This window comes from Stylophora pistillata, chromosome 7 (genome assembly GCF_964205215.1).
Source record: "Stylophora pistillata chromosome 7, jaStyPist1.2, whole genome shotgun sequence".
In the NCBI taxonomy this organism is placed as follows: Eukaryota; Metazoa; Cnidaria; class Anthozoa; order Scleractinia; family Pocilloporidae; genus Stylophora; species Stylophora pistillata.
Window position 1 is genome coordinate 23,583,682 of NC_142525.1, and position 18,714 is coordinate 23,602,395.

An 18,714-nucleotide genomic window follows, 5' to 3' on the forward strand; every position below is an offset into this window, starting at 1 on the left:
AGCCCACATACCCTGCATCACACAGGTTACATTTAAATTTAAGCCGTTCAGTCTAATTTATGCTATTCTTGTACCTTTCCTTATTTGCATGTTTTTAAACTAGTCTCTTGATAATGGAGTCACGATGACCCCGAAACGTCGAGTAATAAATCTTTCCTGGTTTTTTCTATGCCTTTGCTTTAGCAAATCCCTGCTGATCAAATAATAATAATAATAATAATAATAACTTTTATTTGTATAGCGCTCATATCTTAAATTCATGGTGCTTTACAACACTGTACGGGGGACTTTACCAGACTGCTAAGCAGTTTACAATCAAATAAAGGCGAATATAACAGATACCTCCTCCCCCCAATTCCCAGTAAACAGGCCAGACTACATCACAGTAATCTCGTGAAGTGGGTTCTTTAACGTCCTCTGCCTAACAAAATCAACACCTTGTCAACACCTTGTGAAATGTGTGAAGAACAGTATGGAGAATATGTATAATGATCTGAGGGTGTAAAGGGTTATTCATTTAGCTGAGATGTGATAACTATGCTTTTGTTTGGAGTGTCTTAGTACAAAACCTTTATTTGATCTACAAGCTATAAAACAACATACACATCTAGTTTGATAGTAAGGTATAATTTGCCGTAAAAAACTGAAACTGAGCCTACATTGTCACAAACTATATCGAAATTTGTTGCCCCAAACAAACATCGTTACCAGGACTTCTCTTTTGACTTCGCCTGAGAGCAAGAGAGAGAAGAAGAAGGGCAGAGACCGTGGGAATGAGGCTGACTGAAATCCCAGAAGGGAAAGCTATACTAATCAAAGTTTTTAACGCTCACCTCCGAGAGTTGAGGTCGTTTAATGTGGGAGATTGGCTCAAAAATACACCCACAGTTGAGAGAACATGCATATCCAGGTACAAATAAATATAAGCTAGAACAAGAATGACCTTGAACTAAGAATATCTGAAACAGTTCCCGCGCTATTTACACAATCTACCGCTAAAATCATGTCGACATCCAATATTCAAAATGGAAAAGAGTTGATGGTGGTTTCATGTGTGGTGATACCCAAGGTAAAGAAAATTTTCAGTCAACGTTTAGTTAAGCCATTGATGTTGGCAAAATTATATACTTCTGTAAAAAGTTCTACACGCTTTTCACGCATTGAGACTAAAATTTTTGTCCTTCAAAACAGAACTTCTCTAAATGTCTAGTTTGTTTGATAAACTTTTTCAAGTGCTTCCTTTTCTGACCAGTCCTTGTCCTTCAATCCAAGTTGTCGTCCCATTTCAAGAACATCCTTGGCAATTGCGAAAGCCACGTCAACGTCGCCTGGGTATTTTGAGTGAAGAAGCAACGCCAAGTTGGTTTTAATCCAAACCTTCCATTTATGGTTTCCTTCGATAGTGTTGTCAGCAACCTCGCTTCCTTTCTCGTACGTTTTCCGAGATTCTTTAAACATTTCTCTCCTCTCGAAGCAGATTCCCATTTTATTGTACGTGGGTATTGCCTCTTTGTGCTCTGCTACACCCAAACGTTTCATAATGTCAATTGCTTTCATGTAGTTTTCCTCTGCCAAAGGTAGATCCTTAAAGGACAGGTAATAATCTGCGACAATTTTATGGGTGAATGCAGTCAAAATATGATCTCCATAATGGGCTTGGTGAAACTCCAGAGCTTGTAAATAGCATTTATGTGCCTCATCCTTCCTTCCTTGGTGTTTTGCAATATGTCCCAATTGTGCAAGAATTGCCCCCTTGTCAGATATCACCTCAGAGGTTTCTTTTTCATACGATTCGCAAATACTTAGTGCTTTTCTGAAATAATCTTGTGCTTCATCTATTTGGCCACAATCCTGTGATAGATATCTGCCATAATGGCGGCGATAAATCACCTCTGACGGGACGCTTTTTTCGAAAGCTGGCCGATTTTCTTCGAATAGCTTAGAAGCTATGTCCATCAAGCCTTTTGCATACATCTTGGCACAACCTTGTTTCCTTCCTTCGTAATGCTGGAAGCACAAAATTTCCACTTCGTGCACTGTGTCATTTTCCTTTTGAACATAACGTAAAAGCCCGTTCAGAAAATCTTTATGCAATTTGACTGGAACACAGAATTCTACGTAAGGTGCAACTTTCCTGCAACCACTTACAGCATCTTGCAGAGCTTTACAGTTCTGTATCTTCTCGTCACTGACATCTCTAAGCAGGGATTCATAGTTAAGCCTCTCTTCATTAAAAAGATCAAACGAGGCTTTACATTTATCTTTACGCATGTACATTTCTGCATTTTCCGAAATCATAGCCAAAAAGTGCTCATCAAATGTTTGTTGGCCATGATTCAAAATATCCGGAAATTTCTCTGCTCCTATCGTTCTAGCGTAACTTCTGAGAAGCAAGTGAAGGAAGTATCGATCGCCTTGTTTTTGAATAAAGCATCTTTTCCTCAACTTCATTAAGTGTTCAATGCAATTGTCGCCAAGTAGTGCCCTTGCTGCTTTTTTTTCGAAAGATCGGCCAAAAATAGACAGACGAATTAATGAATGCCGCAAAGGTTCGCTTAATTTCTCAAAGGCAATTTCCATTATAGCTTCGCACTCAAGTGTGCGTGTAGGGTGCTTTTCTAGATCGTCTACTAACTCGTCAACAGAGTACTCGGAATCTGAAGAAAGAAGCGGGCTTGCTAGACAAAGCGCCATCGGAATGTACTCGCAAAGCTTTGCTACCCTACTCAAATCCTCTCCTGAGACATCAGAGTCCCCTTGCAGACGACCAACTCCAATTAAGACTTGAATGCTATCCTCCTCACTCAAAGGATTTACTGTGACCTTCTCAACATTCAAAACTTGTCCGGTGCTCTCAATGTCTGTACGTCTTGAGGTAATTATGAATTTGATTTTTCCCTTTGAACACGTTCTCATTTCGTTTAACAATTGAATGAGCGAATTGTTAAAACTGACTTCCATGGCATCTTCTGCATTGTCAAGCACAAGAACCAGGTCTTGCTTAAGCCCCCTACACCAGTTGAGCAAAACATGTTTGGGGTATTCATGAGCCGATTGATAACCTGGTTGGCACTTGCTTAAAATCTCCCTCAACACCCTTTCTCCTTCATCATCCTTGGTGTCACGCCCATTTTTGGTAGGATGCATGTCTCTTAAAGAGCAAAACTTAACGATTCTATCGAAATCGTCTTTGAGTATATGACCGGCTTGAATGGAAACAGTAGACTTCCCAACCCCTGGTATTCCGCTGACTAGGACTCCTTCCACGTCTTTGTTGCTATCATCTGTGAGGAGTTTTACAATCCTATGGAGCTCATCCGTGTGGCCGTGAACATTGCCTGGCACTTTAGGCAGCTCACTTTCCAGCATGGTCCCTGGGATATCAAATGAGATCCGCAAATTCAATTTGTCATTTGAAATATCCCCGTCAATCTTAAACAACAAGACCATTTGATTACTTTTTCCACTAAGACAAGAGAACAACAGTTTCGGGATTAAAAAGGCTAAATAAACCGCATGCAAGCTGGAGTCTAATGGATATTTAGCCTGGGAAATAAATCTTGACTGAGGCTGGTCAAGCTAGCTCACGAGTAACTAAGAAGTAAATCATAAATTTCAAATAGGTAGAAAGAGAGAGGCACATGATAAAAATTGGCAGAAGTCAAATTATTGAAACAAACCTTTGTCTCTACTTGTATCATCCTGGTTCTTTTTCATCTCAGACACTGTAACGAAGGTTTCATCGAGCCTTTCTTTAAGTCCATGAAACTCCTGACCCATCTCATCAAATTTATCTGAAAAACAGGTCATCAGCATCACCAAATTCAAAGTAGTCTCCTGAAAAATTCCACTGTAAAAGAGAGTTCAATCTATAAAGTTAATGGTACATGGGATAATTGCATCAACACCAGCAGAACAGGCTGGAACAGTTTACAACATCAGAGCATAACTTCGATCCATGCCAAAAACACATGAAACTGGGGTCCACTGGAGAGCTATTTGGTAGGGAACATTTTAAAAATCCACTAAAAGGTTGTAATCCTTGATTTTCACATCCCTAAATCTAATATCAAGGAAAATAAATAACGACGACCTACCTTCAAGGTTTTTAATTTTTTCCCTCAGTTCTTCATCGTCCTTCATCATCTTCTTTCCAAGCTCTGTGTACCTTTTTTCAGCGTCTGGATCCATACATTCAGTCTTCAAGGCATCAATATCAGTCTTATTTCCACCGAGTCTCACAATGGCATCTCGGATGTTATTCCAGATGGTGAGAAATGTCGTATCATCAATTGGAGCTTTTTCTGCATGAGCATACGCGTTGTTTCTATAATACTTTATTCTGACAATATCAGCCTCAGGACTTGTATCTGATGATAAGGGAAGATCATCCCAGCCCGTTGATGGAGTTTTTAAATTACAAATGTTCCTCAGAAGAATAATCAAAAGGGTTGTGTCAAAATCGCTTGATGATACCGTTGGTACAGGAGCTGATCCTGGAGCTGTGGTTTGGTACAATTTTTTCAACTGCGAAGAATTTACTACCTTTGGCTTGCCAGACTTGCCAGTGTACAATGAACGAAGGTCATCTCTAGTTTTGGGTGTAGCCAGAACTAAAGAAAGGGTGCTTGGTGGGTGAATGCTGTCAAATTTGTTTCTCAGAGCCCAGGTACCAAAATCCACCAGAAGACGACAGATTCTTGCATAGTTTGTTGTCTCTTTGGTGGATGTTGCTGAAGGGGTGGTCATTTCCACTACAGCTTCTTCTTCAAAGGCACTAAGACATAAAGAGTTTTTGTGGACAATTATTGATAAGTACATGTGACAACAACAACACCAATCTTAAAAGATGAGTTTAGATCATTCCCTATTCAAATAATCGTTGCATTTCGAATATGCCACATTGCAATTCCACAAGAGCACATAAATACCCTCATATTAGGTCTAGTAAAATCTTGGGGATCATGATTTTAAGAAAGATTACATACAAGCAAAGAGATTTAAAATAAATAGCAGTTTTTAGACTTAATATCAATTGTTCATTGGTCTGTCCAATAAAAATAACACCTTTAAAGTGCCCCTAAACCCCAAAATATTTTTTCGCTTAACGAAATAAGCTTATTTTTTGGAGTATTTCTGTGCAAATATTTTTTAATCTGCTCAAATCTTCAATTTTCTGTACCCAGTCAAAATACGGAAAATCGGCCGCCATCTTGCCCCACGAGCGAGTTTAAAAAAGGAATGGCTCTAGCGGGTAATGTGACTTTAAATCGAGAACACGAAAGTCTGCATTTCACGAATTTTCACTTGTTTGGGAAGTTTGTCGTTGATATTGTCCAAAATATGCCGACTAGGTGTGTTGTATGAGGAATGTAGGAAGCGCGATACCCCATTGCAAATTTCGCACGTTGCTACATCCTTCTACAACACACTTAGTCGGCCTATTTTCGGACAATATCGACTACGACCTTCCCAGACAAGTGAAAATGTGTGAAATGCAGACTTTCGTGTTCTCGATTTGACGTCACATTACCCACTAGAGCCATTTTCACTGGACACAGAAAATTGAAGATTTGAGCAAGTAAAAAAATTTTTGCACAGAAATACTCCAAAAAATACGCCTATTTCGTTATGTGAAAAAAAAAATTGTTGGTTTAGGTGCACTTGATGCTTCATTCTGTAATAAGTGCTTGAAACCATAACTTTCTTGTAGATGAACAAAATTCATCCTCAGAGACCCAGGGGCTGTGAGTCGATTTCAAGTTAGGGCAGAAGAGCCCCTGGGGACATTGTCTTACAAGACTTGTTCCAAACGGTCGCAGTCGTTCTGGCATCTGATTGGTGCCAGAAAATCTTTGTGTTTTTCTGCCCAATCAGAGTGAAGTGTGCTTTGGAGTCCTTTCGTGTGTTTTACTACGGACATATACAAGAAGCTTAGTTGCTCACCATGTTTGTTTGGGCCGTGCGACGAAGGGGGTTGCTATAATGCGAGCCTGCGAACCCGAGCCTTTTATGACAAGCCGGAACCATTTTTTGCGAGCCCGGGAAAATAACATCCAAATCCGGACATAATGCCTCTTTATGGTGATGGTCCCAGGCGTCCCTTGTTTAAACCGCGGAAACTGAGGATGAGAGGGCGACAATTTGTTTTATCGTGTGCTCGCTGATTGTAAACAACACATTTTCGAAATGTTGTGTTTAGGGAAAATCGCACGGCAAAGATTCCTGTCTTATACGCCGTTCTCACATACAAACGCACACACCGTTCGTGATAGGGTCACACTAAACGATGTCGAGCGTTTTCGCTCAAACTACTATGAAGCTGAGACGAACACCTCGCTCGAAGGTGGCGCTAACTACAGCGAATTGGATAGGGATACTGACAGAAGCAACCTGAATAGTAATTTTAAATATCTAAGCTTAGCTCTTCCGTTAAATACCTGTTTCTGTAATTGGTTTCTATCGGGTTCAATACTTGTAAAGTACGATTTGATATTTCGTACATAATCACTATTATTATTGTGCAAGCGATCGTGAAAGTTGGTTTGCTCTTTGCATGGAGTTACGAGTGCTCAGTAGAAGACATGATGAATACTCTTGATGACTGTGATCTACTAAAAAAATTTTCCAATATGACCAATGTACATGAACATAATGATGTTACAGTGTCATTAAAGGGAAAAAAAATTCAGATCTCGTGATGCATATTATAATTGTACTCGTGTTTTGTGTGAAGGCCATGGCTCTGTGGTTTCGAATAAATTTTACGAGTGGTGAATTCTCAAGTAAAGCGCTCGCTACGAAGCCCGAGTAAACGCTCTTCGAGCGTCTAGTTTGATATTTTTTCAGATTTTCACCTTCAAATGCTTTCTGGAGAGGAGCCAAAGATTGTTTGAATAAAATGAGGAGAGAAAATGGAAAGATATATATGGAACAAACAGTGGCTCGCAAGAAGAGGCTCGAGGCTCGCAACAAACGGCTCCGGCTCGCAGGCTCGCACATTAGTTACTCTCTGCGACGACGCTTTGCTCGAGGTGAAGAGTTTCAGTCTCAACCCACAATGTAAGAGAAATCGATCCGATTGTCCGCGAAAATCTTACCAGAAATTATAATGAATACTTTCGCATGTATCTCAAGAGAACGTGTTTAAAAGTTTACGAGGTTCGTATAAAACATAATGGTTGCAGGCGTAAATATGTCGCTTTAAACGTTAGACGAGATGTAAGCTTAAATCTTTCTAGATTTTTTGTATAATTTGCTGTAACTAAAACTTTGCAAATCCCGTGAGTTTATTTCGTCGCACGGCCCCCGCAGGTATGTCGAGCAACTGGCGCTTACGCAGCTTTCTGTGCGTGCCAAAATCTAATCTAATCTTCGCCTAAAAAAAAAGAAAAGCTGAGCGTGAAAACTTTTGTTTATTAGATGTGGGTAGATGACCTTGTACTAAGCTGATCCCCCATCCAATATTTCCTGGTGTTTGGTTTTGTTTTCCCCAATGAAAGCGGCATCGATTCCCAATGATCAAAGCTATTTAACTTGGTCTTCAACAATCGACAAAAGAGGTGAAATGACAACGACCAAGGGACTAGAAGAGAATCCGTAACCTTTCGAGCTCAAGAATTTGAACACAAAGTGTACGTTTACAGGCACAAGGTACAAAATCTCTTCGCTCCCTAGCGAACCTTGTGTTTACCTTGATGGACACTTAATTGAAAGAGTCAATAGTTACAATTGTCTTGGTGTTCAGGTGGATCAAACACTCTCATGGGAAGCCCATATCTCCAAGGTCGCTAGTAAAATTGCTAAAGTACTTGCTGCCCTTAGGAGGCTAAGACCGATATGTCCCCAAGGTACCCTGGTCACAATTTTTAAGTCAATGGTTCTTCCACATTTCGGCTATTGCAGCGCTGTGTGGGGATGTATCGGAAATGGCCTCGGTCAAAAACCGGAGAAACTACAAAACAGGGCGGCACGTATAATAACAGGGTCTGGCTGGGATGTCAGATCTACCCAGATTCTTCGTGCCCCCACATGGCCGGGAAAGCCTCACTGACAGACGTGCAAAACAATTGAAATCTTTAATGTTTAAAACTGCTAATAACCTTGTACCCGAATAGCTGTCTGACAAATTCACCAGCGTAAATGCCATCCACAGGCATAATTTATGGGGCGCCCAACACAACTTGTTTATTCCGCGGCCGAATACTGAGGCCCTCAAAAAGAGTTTTCGTTGTAGGGTGCAGCAGCATGGAAGTCTGTCAGTTGAGGCGAAGCAGGCCACTACCTTAAACAGCTTTTATTCTTCTATTGTATAATATAACTTACTTTAAGATTTCTTCTTAATAGATTGTAGTTTTTAAGTCATAGTTGCAAAGTATTAGGTACTACATGCTTAGGGTTAATAAGCACGGCTCTTTTGAAGACCACTTTTCTTTTAGTGATAAGGATTCCGTGATTAAATAAAGTGATTGATTGAAAAACACTCTGGGCAGCAGTTGAAAGATTAAGCTCTTTCCAAACCCCTTCGGTAACTGTCCGAAAACATCTCTCCTTCCTACGATGTTCTCGATAAGTTTTTGTTCAGATTTTAATTAGCTAACCGGAAGCAAAGCTAAGCTTTCTCTAAGCGCTTGCTGGAGGTCTTCCACGAACTTAACGTTCTCTGCAACCGTGGCCGTATTGTGAAAGACTTTACTACAAAACGAAGATAAGATTTTGGCGCGCACAGAAAGCAGTATAATTTCCGGTGAGATTTTTTGCGGACAATCTGTTTCTCTTACATTGCGTGCTAGTACTGAAACTTTTCACCTCGAGCAAGTCGTGCGGCCCAAACAAACATGGCGAGCAACTGAGCTTCTTGTATATGTCCGTGTTAAAACACACGAAAGGACTCTAAAGCACACTTCATTCTGATTGGGCAGAAAAACACCAAGATTTTCTGGCACCAATCAGATGCCAGAACAACTGCGACCGTTTGGAACTAGTCTTGTAAGACAATGTCCCCAGGGGCTCTTCCGCCCTAACTTGGAATCGAGTCACAGCCCCTTGGGTCGGCTTTCGCTTGCTCGCGAGCTTTTACTCGCTCGGCTTGGCTCGCTCGCGCTTCGCGCTCACTGTTGCACTACGCACTCAAAAGCGCAACTTGTGAGCAAGTTTAGGCTTACATTTACATCTGATACTGTCTTCAAAGGCTTAAAGAAACTCCAAAGATACGTAACGTGAAGAAGCAAAACTTCAGCAAAAACTACGATCTAACTCCGTTGATCTCCTAACCCCAACTACTCGATACCTAAGGCTGCTTTCATAATGTATGACACAGGAAGGGGGGGGGGGTGGGGGGCAGGTGGAATTTTTTATTACCAAAAAAATTTTTCAACACCCTGACCTCAACTCTTGAAAAAATTAGCAATCCCCCCGAAGCAAAAATAAAAAAAAAAATTCAACTCCTCCCTACACATACCAACACCATAAAATTTTAAAATGTGACAATAAGGTTCATTTTTTTCTCAATGTACCTATGCAAGGAAGTCTTGATATCTACTACTAGGCTTGCACTGTCGTCCAGATCGAGAAGTTACTGCGGATCCTTGATATACCTGATGCACATTCATATCATCAGACTCGTCTTTACCACTTTCTTCATGAGAATCTTCATCTTCAGAGTCACTTCCAAAAACAGCGAGTATTTTGTCATCACTATCATCATCTTTACTGTCTTCTTCATCATCTTCACTGTCTTCTTCATCATCTTCACCATCTCCTTTCTCTGTTTCGTCTTGGTGGTCATTCTGAGAAACACTCTTATACTGTGAATGCATGTTGGAGCCGTTATTTGAAAAGTTGATATGTGCCATTATCCGGGTAATTTTGTCATTCTTCAGACCATTTAATGATGGTTTATGAAAGGTTAAATATTTTTCAAGTTCTCTAACAGTTAGTTTCCTTAAAGTGTCGCGAGATAAGGATAACTCAATCCAGTCATGATCTTCGTATGATTTGTTCTTTACTTCGGCTTTATCCCGTTTTCTTTGATTTGTTCGGATATCTTTGGCCCTTTGAAGACACAAAAGATGGTTTACGTAAGATCTTATATGATCTTCTTCAAAGATATATTTCTCGGAAAATTTTTTGATGCTATTTGGGTATTCTAGACAAACTGTGCCAGCAGAAAACACTATCTTCAGTTGGGTTCTTGGAAGGAAGTCATCCACAGTACGAAAAATTTTGTTTACCTAATCTTTATAAAGGGGTGTTTCAAAGACATCTTAATATTTGAACTTTGGCAGTTTAGTAGTATCTGGATATGGAGCAGAAATCCCCTTGAACTTCTCCGTGCTTGTCTAAGGATTACTTTGACAAAATTGGCACTGTTGCCCTGTCCTGGTGAAACAGCAATCCTTTACGTACTCCATGAACAGTTCTCCTCTAATATAATGACTATCATAAAAGGCACACACTTTCTGAAAGTAGGCAGCCCCAGGAGTGTCGGCGTTTCTGTTCTGTACGTACTCTTTATTGAAAAAGAACCGATCGTCTTCTTGGGGAGATTTCCGAGCATCTATAAATTCTCCAAGTGCCGGAGCGTCGTCAATTCATTAAACAACTTCTTCTGTGACACCCAATGCATCTCGTTTCATGCGCTGCAAAAGTCCCACTGTGTCAGCATATGTTATGTTATGAAATAAAGACATTTTAGTATGCCCTGGTTATTTCTTGTAGCTTCTTTGATAAAAAAAAAATTTGGTATCCCCCCACTTTTTTGTAAAAATAATTTGAAAGCCCCCCTTTTTTTTGTATATATTTTTTCCAATCCCCCCTCAATTTCACCCGCCCCCCCCCCCGCCTCTGCCATACATTATGAACGCAGCCTAAGGGGCATTCTCTGATAAGAATACAATTCAGGTGTAAAATTGTGTACTGAGATTAAACGAGAATGACTAGCTAAGTGATTCAAACCATAAACAGTATTTATCTGAAAATAGGGCGTAAACTTGATATTGAAACAAAACAGAACTCCATCTACTTTAAAATCAAAACAGAGGCCATTATGTAATTGTGTTCCTTTTTTTGAGAGTTTGTTACACTCAACATGAAAAAACTTGACATGTGGATGATAAACAGCAAGCGTCAAAAATTAAACCTTACAAGTAGAGTGCATGCTGATGTTTGATACTGATCTACACAAACTAGAGAAAATATTCATAAGTTTTGTCGAAGACAGTCCATAATTTTAATTCTCTCTTAAACTTCTTAACCAATATTAATGGAAAATAAAACTTCTGAGTCAAATCAAAGATGCAACATGAATAAAAATTATTTTTGACATTCTTTTGGCCTGCTTCATTTAATCCATTTCATTACAAACTAGACAGGTCTGTATATATTTAATATGTAGCTAGAAATATATTTATTTTCAGAGCTTGCTTAACTTGCAGTAAGGGCAAAAATCAAAGGGGAAATTCATCCAGGTTTTTGCAAATACTCTACCCTCTTTGGTAGACTTCAACACCTGTATGCAGTACACTCGCTTCTCCACTTTTGAACACCAGACAAGTGCGTGAAGTTAACCAGATTGAAATTCATAACAGACTAAGACATCAGAGCATCAAACATGTATATTCAAGAAAAATTCCACCATGGCTCAAAATCAGTGAAACTTTAGATCATAAAAATATCACAGCAGATGCATGATGCTGGATAAAATGTCAGAAAGCATACAGTTTTTTTTAAAGTCTCATATTTATGAATTGAGCTGTTACCAATGCTATTTGATAGGAAAGTCTTCTCGACTAGCTTAGACTTTTGGGTGGAATACAACAGGTTTTCAGTTGCCATGATTTACCAAACATTATTTTGGTTAATGTATTACTCCCCTTTAACATTGTCAAAAACACTGAATGTTAAGGAAAACAGAATGCTTTCATTTCTATCTGACAGTTATTACTTGGAAATGACCTAAATACATGCATTCCAATTGTTTTAAAGAAACTGAACAAAAGAAATTGCAGTTGATCTATTACATCAAGAAGCATTAACAAAAAAGACTGTAACATGATTACAGTCAGGGAGTTTCCATTCACCTAAACTCCTACATCACTGTTTTAATCCTTCCTAACCCTGTAGCCATCTACCTCTACTAAGTATGATTTACACTCAGGTGCTGTCCAGCTGTAATGAATAGCTTTCACAAATTGTTATGATCATAAACAGGTAACTTAACCCTAAGCTCCCAGAAGTGATTATTAGGTGTGGCCTAGCTCTCCCTAAGTATAATATCCACACATTATCCAGCAGATGGCTAATGAGAATGCTCAAGGACCGTGAGGTAGAAGTTGTTATCTTGTTATAACACCAAATTCTTGTAACTGATTTATAATGGTATTTGAACTGGGTGGAGTACAGTTTGGGTTGAAATCATATGCATGATTTCAAAATCGAATGAGCACGCAGAGCAAGTTCAATTTGAAATCATGAGTATGATTTCAGACCAAAATTGCATGACACGAGGTTTAATTACCACTTTATTACATACATTTTGAAATCGCCCAAATACAGGACTTGGTCAATTCAAATATTTTATTGATGCAGTACTGAGCCAGTTTTTAAATAAAAAGCAGAACTGGAAACGCTTTTACATCTTGTTTTGTATGCAAAACAGAAAGACTTTAACAACATGTGTCATAAACTCAGTCAAGCATAAAATGATGTGATTTAGAGCAAAAAATGGTGCGATTTGTGAATAAATCGCACCAATAAGAGCCAATCAGATTACAGGGACCACCAGTGATTTCAAAATGGATGTAATAAACAAGGAAATGTGTAGCAGCTAGATCAGAGGGGAGAATTAGCCATGACATCCTGGAGTTGAAGGGTTAATAATCCTCATCAGTAATAGATCAGCCAAACATTCAAGAGGAACATTCTATATCTTCTTTGCTCCTGTGATAGATTAGCTAGAACAGGTTCTCACCATTAGAACTGTAGTTTAATTCCTGTTTGACTTTTGGCCAAAGGATATCTTTACATCAAGGTGCAAATGAACTAGTCTTATAATTGCCTCCCGGTTAGCTCAGTGGATAGAGTACTGGACTGTTGTGCGGGAGGTCGAGGGTTTGAGCCCCGGCCGGACCAACACTCAGGGCCTTAAAATAATTTAGAAGAATTTGCTACCTTTCTAGAACATTAAGAAATGGTTAGATATTCTAGTCTTCTCGGATAGGGACGAATAAATGGAGGTCCCGTCTCTTGCAGGGTTGGGGTAGGAGACATTAATTTCCCACACGCGAGATTACTGTGTGATGGATGTCCTCCCTTGGGGTGGGATGGGTGGGATATTGGGCGCAATTAATTTGGAGCCTGGCTCTGTTGTGCGACCCTCACCAAACTCTGGTGAAATTGATTAAATAAATAACTAAATCAACAATGTGAGCCTAAATTGTAAGATTTAGAATCTTCAGAGACTATTTTAAGTAACTGATTGACCTGTAATGACTCATTTGAAACAATGTGAATGATATATACAGTTGCATATGGGAGCAAACTAACTGATCAAAAGAATCAGAAGCACCTTGTAAGAATGTAATCATATTGCAGTTTTTGGCTTTGATTACAAGTGATTGTAGAGAAAATAGTAAAAGGAAGGAAAAAAAATAGAGACCTCAAAAATATTATACTTAAGGTAGGTCTGTAGAAAAGTCAAAGAGCCCCTGCAAGACAGACTACCCTTAAAATTTAGCCCCCTTGGAAAATATATTTTTCAAAGAGTCTGCTCAGATCATATTTCCTAATTTTCACAAAAACTTCCTGACACTTCTCGAAACCAGTAATGGTTATCACTTGACGCACAAACTTTGGTTAACACTTCCCTATCTCTATCATCCTGTTAAGATGGCATAACTTAAGTCAAAAGTTATTAGTTCTTGCATAATTATTCTTCAGACTGCATTAATATTTTCCCGATAGAGAAATTCGATCAAATTGTAAGAAATACTATATGCATTGGATAAATTCATATTTTTGTGGCCATTTAGTGTCTCACACAGGAATAACGAATAAAGATCGCAGTAACATAGTTCTAGAGATAACAATTTTACTTTCAATTATTATTCGTTAACTTACTCGTATCTATCACTAAAATGAGAGTTCGGAGTCCTTCACCAAATAAATTCGTTCTTAGCAACATTTGTATTAGATATGGTGGATATACCTTACATTAGAATAAAAATTGGACTAAAAAGCACAACTGTGCCACGGAGAGTAAAGCAACGGTTATGTTTAGGCCTGTAATTACAAACCTGTAATCACAATGGTAGGAGGACCGTCAACGGAAGAGACAAAAGTAACGACACTGAATCAGCTGATATTTTTTTCCACGACTAGAAAACTTTAAAAATAAACCTCTGAAAACTTTTTCCCGATAAATAATCGAATCTATAGCTCGGCAAATTCTCGAATTTGCCAAAAATGCGGGAGTCGTCCACCAACCTGAAGGAAGCTTTGTGTCTGCGCATGTTCTGTAAATTGTTTGTTTGTTGCGGTCAACCGCTGGTATGCGCCTGCGTCGGTTTTCTGCTCAAGAATCCTCAAGAAGTGAAGCTGCAAGGCGTCGAAAACAATGATGGAACGGGTACTTGAGACAACTTCTCTTCTCATTTCTCTCTCTGTAACTTATATGAAGCGTCAAAGTCTTACAATGCTTGTGTGGTGTGCGGAGGGAAGTTACAATCGGGTGATTTTCAAAAAGCAAAATGGTATACGGGGTGGGGGGGACTCCCATATGAAACAGACGGGGATGCTAGTCGTCTCGCTTAGGAATGTAAATTTTGGATTTTGGTCCCGCTTAGGATTTTCCAGGCAAAGCGCCAATATTTTAAGTCGCCAAGGTCTTGTTTAGGGTTCCGCGAAGAAATACAGAATTACGCGAAAAGAAACAGAAGTAAAATTTCCTTTTTAACTCGTTTTGTTCACCGTATTACCTTTGTATGAGGTAAGAAATTCCAACCGAATGCTAAGCTCCATGAATTTGATAACTTGTGCCTCACTTTTCTGAAAGCCTGTTTCCACTTCTATCATCTTATCAGTCGTCTTTGTGATTTTTGCCCCCCCCCCCCCCCTGCAGCATTTTTAATAAATTGATAGCTCTCTTTCTCCATTTTGGCTGTTATGATGTGGCATTCCTGTCCACTAAAAACCATAATATAACAAACATACCTTGCTTTTAGCATAAAACTTAACAGAGGTGGCACATGACTGTGTCCAATCATTGAAAAATTGGTTTGACCAAAGAGGCATCAAGAATTCCTTTGACACCTGGCATGGTAAGTATGTATAAAAGTTCATATGTCAATGAGTGTGTGGTGCTCTTCAGTTTTGTAATAATTTATTTAATCTGTTACCAGCATGTTATCTATTAATCTAAAGCCATCAAACATAAACAAGACTTTTAGTGTTTGTTGATCAAAAAAAGTACTAAATCATTCAGGACATGACTCGTCATGTCATGCATTGAGTGCACTTTACAATTTACAACACATTGGCATTTTTTTACTCACTGATAAAGTTGTTATTGTTGTAATCTATCTATAGTCATGATCAATCACAACTTTTTTTATCAAGACTGAATTCATTTGAAATTAGTGTCTCTTTCACATTTGCATCTATTTTATTCAAGACAGTACTTGTATTTACATGTATATAATAATGACGATGCTTGTAGGCTTTGCCATATGCCTTGCCTAGACTAAGTATGTATTTGGCAGCTTCTAGGTTGTTTGCAGAAGCTCTTAAAGTTTCACGATGTAAGGCTACTACTTGTTTGCTTCCCTTTTCAGAGATGATGTAGCTTTGGTCTTGGAATGAGTTTATTGATGATCAAGGATGGTTCAAGGCAAAGTATTATTTCAGTTGCTTTTCCATTTTCTGTTGAAATGAGTCCTTTTTTCAGTTGATGATGCTCATTCAATTCTCTTGAATGATGACATCATTTTGGATTCATATGCTCAGAAATCTTTGCGACTCAATGACAATTATTATAAATTTATAGCATCTGTGTATAATCTTTATTGAGAGGAAATAAACTACAACCCAATTCCTTCTTTTTCTCCTAGTAGGATCACAACCTAAGGTACAAGCAGTGGAAGAAGAACATGGAAAATGCTGATCAATCCCTCAAGATATTGTATAGTGGAGTTCAGAATTAGGGCATACAGTCTATTGTGAAACAATAATTATAGCTTCTATTGTACCTTATCGTCACTATACAAAGAAATGTATACTATTTTGGAGGGAAGTGCTGATGGAGTATTGTAATGCTGGTTTTATGAACGACGGTGAGCACAGTAGGGCACTCCATCAGGATTTGGCCACCGTTTCCGAAGATCTTCCACAACTCAGACTGGCAGGACCTTTCAAACATCTTCTACGTAATATCCTAATGCTTCCTTCCTGGCTATGTAAATAAGATCGCGCTATAAACCGTGGCGGTTTAGAATTGTATAAAAATATCTATTGTCGATCTCTTGACTAAGGAGCTCGTGCTGCAGCTCGACACATGTTGCCGCTGCCATTTCCGTGGCTTCATTGTCTTCGGAAACTGTCAAAGAAAGCAAAATTAGCGCTGTAAAGGACATCGTTCGAGAACGTTGCAAATGGCGGGTAAAAATATCTTTCGGCAAACTAAAAAGCCGAAGATAAGATTTTGTAGCTAGCAGAAAAAGGCATACAATTTAGATTAAAAAGTATGACCCAAACTATGGCCTTGAAATATTTATCCGTTTTGCGAGTTCCCGATCATTAAAAACAGGACATTGAATATTTATGCTTAACGGTCTGACAGTATTATACAATACCCCCTCGGATCGGACTTGACATTACAAATAGAATTATTGGCATAGACATTGCGAATAGTGGAATAATATCAGTTTGTAATCTTGTTGTAAATATGATTCGTTGAAGAGCCAACTTACCTGGCGTGGATATTTTCTTTCGTGGTTTCTCTACCCGAACGATCTCCCCGTTGTTTACGGTAAGCCAACCGTTCAGCTCCTCGATTAAACTTTCCTCTAAAAAAATTCTAATCTGTGAAGTACTACTTGGTGTTAGATAAAGATATTTCAATTCTAGGGCAAGTAAAGACAGGAAAGGCACAGCAATCAATTCTCGTATACCTTACCTTTCGGGTGTTCAAATCGCCCGCCATTTTAAATTTGGCCCGCGCACGTCGGCGGTGGGTGACAAATGAGCCTAGGTCTTCCCAGGGAAGACTTCCTTATATAACGCGCCTTCGTGTTTAACAAGTTTTCTATGACCAAGTGCCAAAGAGACGATGCATGAATATGAGCGGTCTCATTTAGAGATCAAAATTTGCTTCAGCCACGCCCAGATGGTCTCCTTTAGGGGTTAAATTTAAAATTTCCGACGAGCGTCCGCGTCTGTTTCATCCCCTGGGGGTATACCAACGAGAACGCTCTGTGATTATTTAAAATTCAGTTCCGGTAGTCTTTACATCACATGGTAACCGAGACCACGCTTTCCGCCTTGGACTTTGAAGAGAACCAGTCTGTACGTTGTTGAATAAACAACACAGTTGAAACAACTTAAATCAGTGAAAGGTTCCGGCAAATCTGCTTTTTTACAAAAAGATCAACTCTCCTAATTGAAAAGAGCAAAAAAATTAACTTTCTGCATTTATTTTTCATAGAACAACATGCAAAATTGTTACCTTTTTTGCTAATGCTAGTCGATTAGGTGAAAAGTTAAAAAAAGGTACCTTTTTAGAGGAAAAAAGGCGGGTATTTTAAGCTTTCGAGGGGAAATATTTTATCGCCAATATTGTCCGCTTTTCATCCATTTCTCACTTTATTAAACAAAACTTTAAAGCACGAAAAAGGTACCTTTTTTCAATTTGAAGCGATCTCTTCAAAAGCGCGAAAAAGGTACCTTTTTTGCTGTTTAGAAACGTTCCTATCAAAAGAGCAAAAAAAGGTACCTTTTTTGCGGTTGGAAGCGGTGTTCGCATAAGTGCGAAAAAGGTACCTTTAAAAATAAACGGCGTTTTCAAACTATATTTGAAAGCCGTTTTAAATTCTACTGATTGACAGATGTCAACCGTTTAGCGCCATTTGTTTTGCTTGAATTGACTGACCCACTAGTCAAGAGACAAATATGGCGGAATATATGGAAAGCAATGTCACTTTAAGAAAGAATCTCATTGAAGACAATAAAACTGATTAAGGGTGTGTGAGAACTGAAAAATGCCAAACGAAAGTCTCTAAAAGTCCAACAAGAGGAACTGGTTGCAGCCTTGCATAGTATACTTAGCGGTGTAGAACTACTGAGAAGGTTTTGGAAAATGGCAGTGAAGTAGAGACTTTAAACATCCACAGTCAGATGTTAGGCAGATTGCAAAACCGAAATTCAGTAAGGTGGCAACTGGAACCAAGTGCACATAATGTCTTTAAGTTTGATACAGATGAAAAACTGCAGCTGGCGATTAATAACTTTGGGTGTGTCATTGATATCTGTACATATGCTGGTACATCAACTGTAACTATGGGACATGGGGCAAAGGGTGTAAATGTATAATACACTGTGTGGCTAGCCTATTGAATTCACTGTCATTGTAAAGGGGATTAATGGGAAGAAACGGTAGGAACGTGGTGATACATGTAAAGTAGAAATCTATACACAGGCAGGTGATGTAGTATTCAATGATTC

General features: G+C 39.0%; 2 protein-coding genes and 1 long non-coding RNA gene across 4 annotated transcripts; 1 reads left to right on the forward strand and 2 right to left on the reverse strand.

The window, feature by feature from the left end:
- Nucleotides 1-211: 211 nt before the first annotated feature.
- LOC111339842 (uncharacterized) lies at nucleotides 212-14,495 on the reverse strand. 2 transcript variants are annotated; one of them, XM_022946568.2, is made up of 4 exons: nucleotides 14,295-14,495; nucleotides 4,098-4,777; nucleotides 3,681-3,794; nucleotides 212-3,374 (listed from the first exon to the last, which is right to left on the reverse strand). In XM_022946568.2, exons 2-4 carry the CDS (start codon nucleotides 4,747-4,749, stop codon nucleotides 1,207-1,209), a joined length of 2,934 nt encoding a protein of 977 aa, XP_022802303.2. In that variant the 5' UTR covers nucleotides 4,750-4,777; nucleotides 14,295-14,495; the 3' UTR covers nucleotides 212-1,206. The 2 variants fall into 2 exon arrangements, with proteins under 2 accessions (XP_022802303.2, XP_088585058.1); XM_088728932.1 differs by lacking the exon at nucleotides 14,295-14,495 and adding an exon at nucleotides 9,516-9,621.
- Nucleotides 14,496-14,536: 41 nt separating this feature from the next.
- Nucleotides 14,537-16,963, forward strand: LOC148727168 (uncharacterized). Its single transcript, XR_015990124.1, has 4 exons — nucleotides 14,537-14,626; nucleotides 15,222-15,317; nucleotides 15,831-15,886; nucleotides 16,110-16,963. It is a non-coding gene; the product is annotated as an uncharacterized LOC148727168 (long non-coding RNA).
- Nucleotides 16,036-17,385, reverse strand: LOC148727169 (uncharacterized). Its single transcript, XM_088728938.1, has 3 exons — nucleotides 17,171-17,385; nucleotides 16,965-17,076; nucleotides 16,036-16,591 (listed from the first exon to the last, which is right to left on the reverse strand). Exons 1-3 carry the CDS (start codon nucleotides 17,195-17,197, stop codon nucleotides 16,467-16,469), a joined length of 264 nt encoding a protein of 87 aa, XP_088585064.1. The 5' UTR covers nucleotides 17,198-17,385; the 3' UTR covers nucleotides 16,036-16,466.
- Between the last annotated feature and the right edge of the window lie 1,329 nt (nucleotides 17,386-18,714).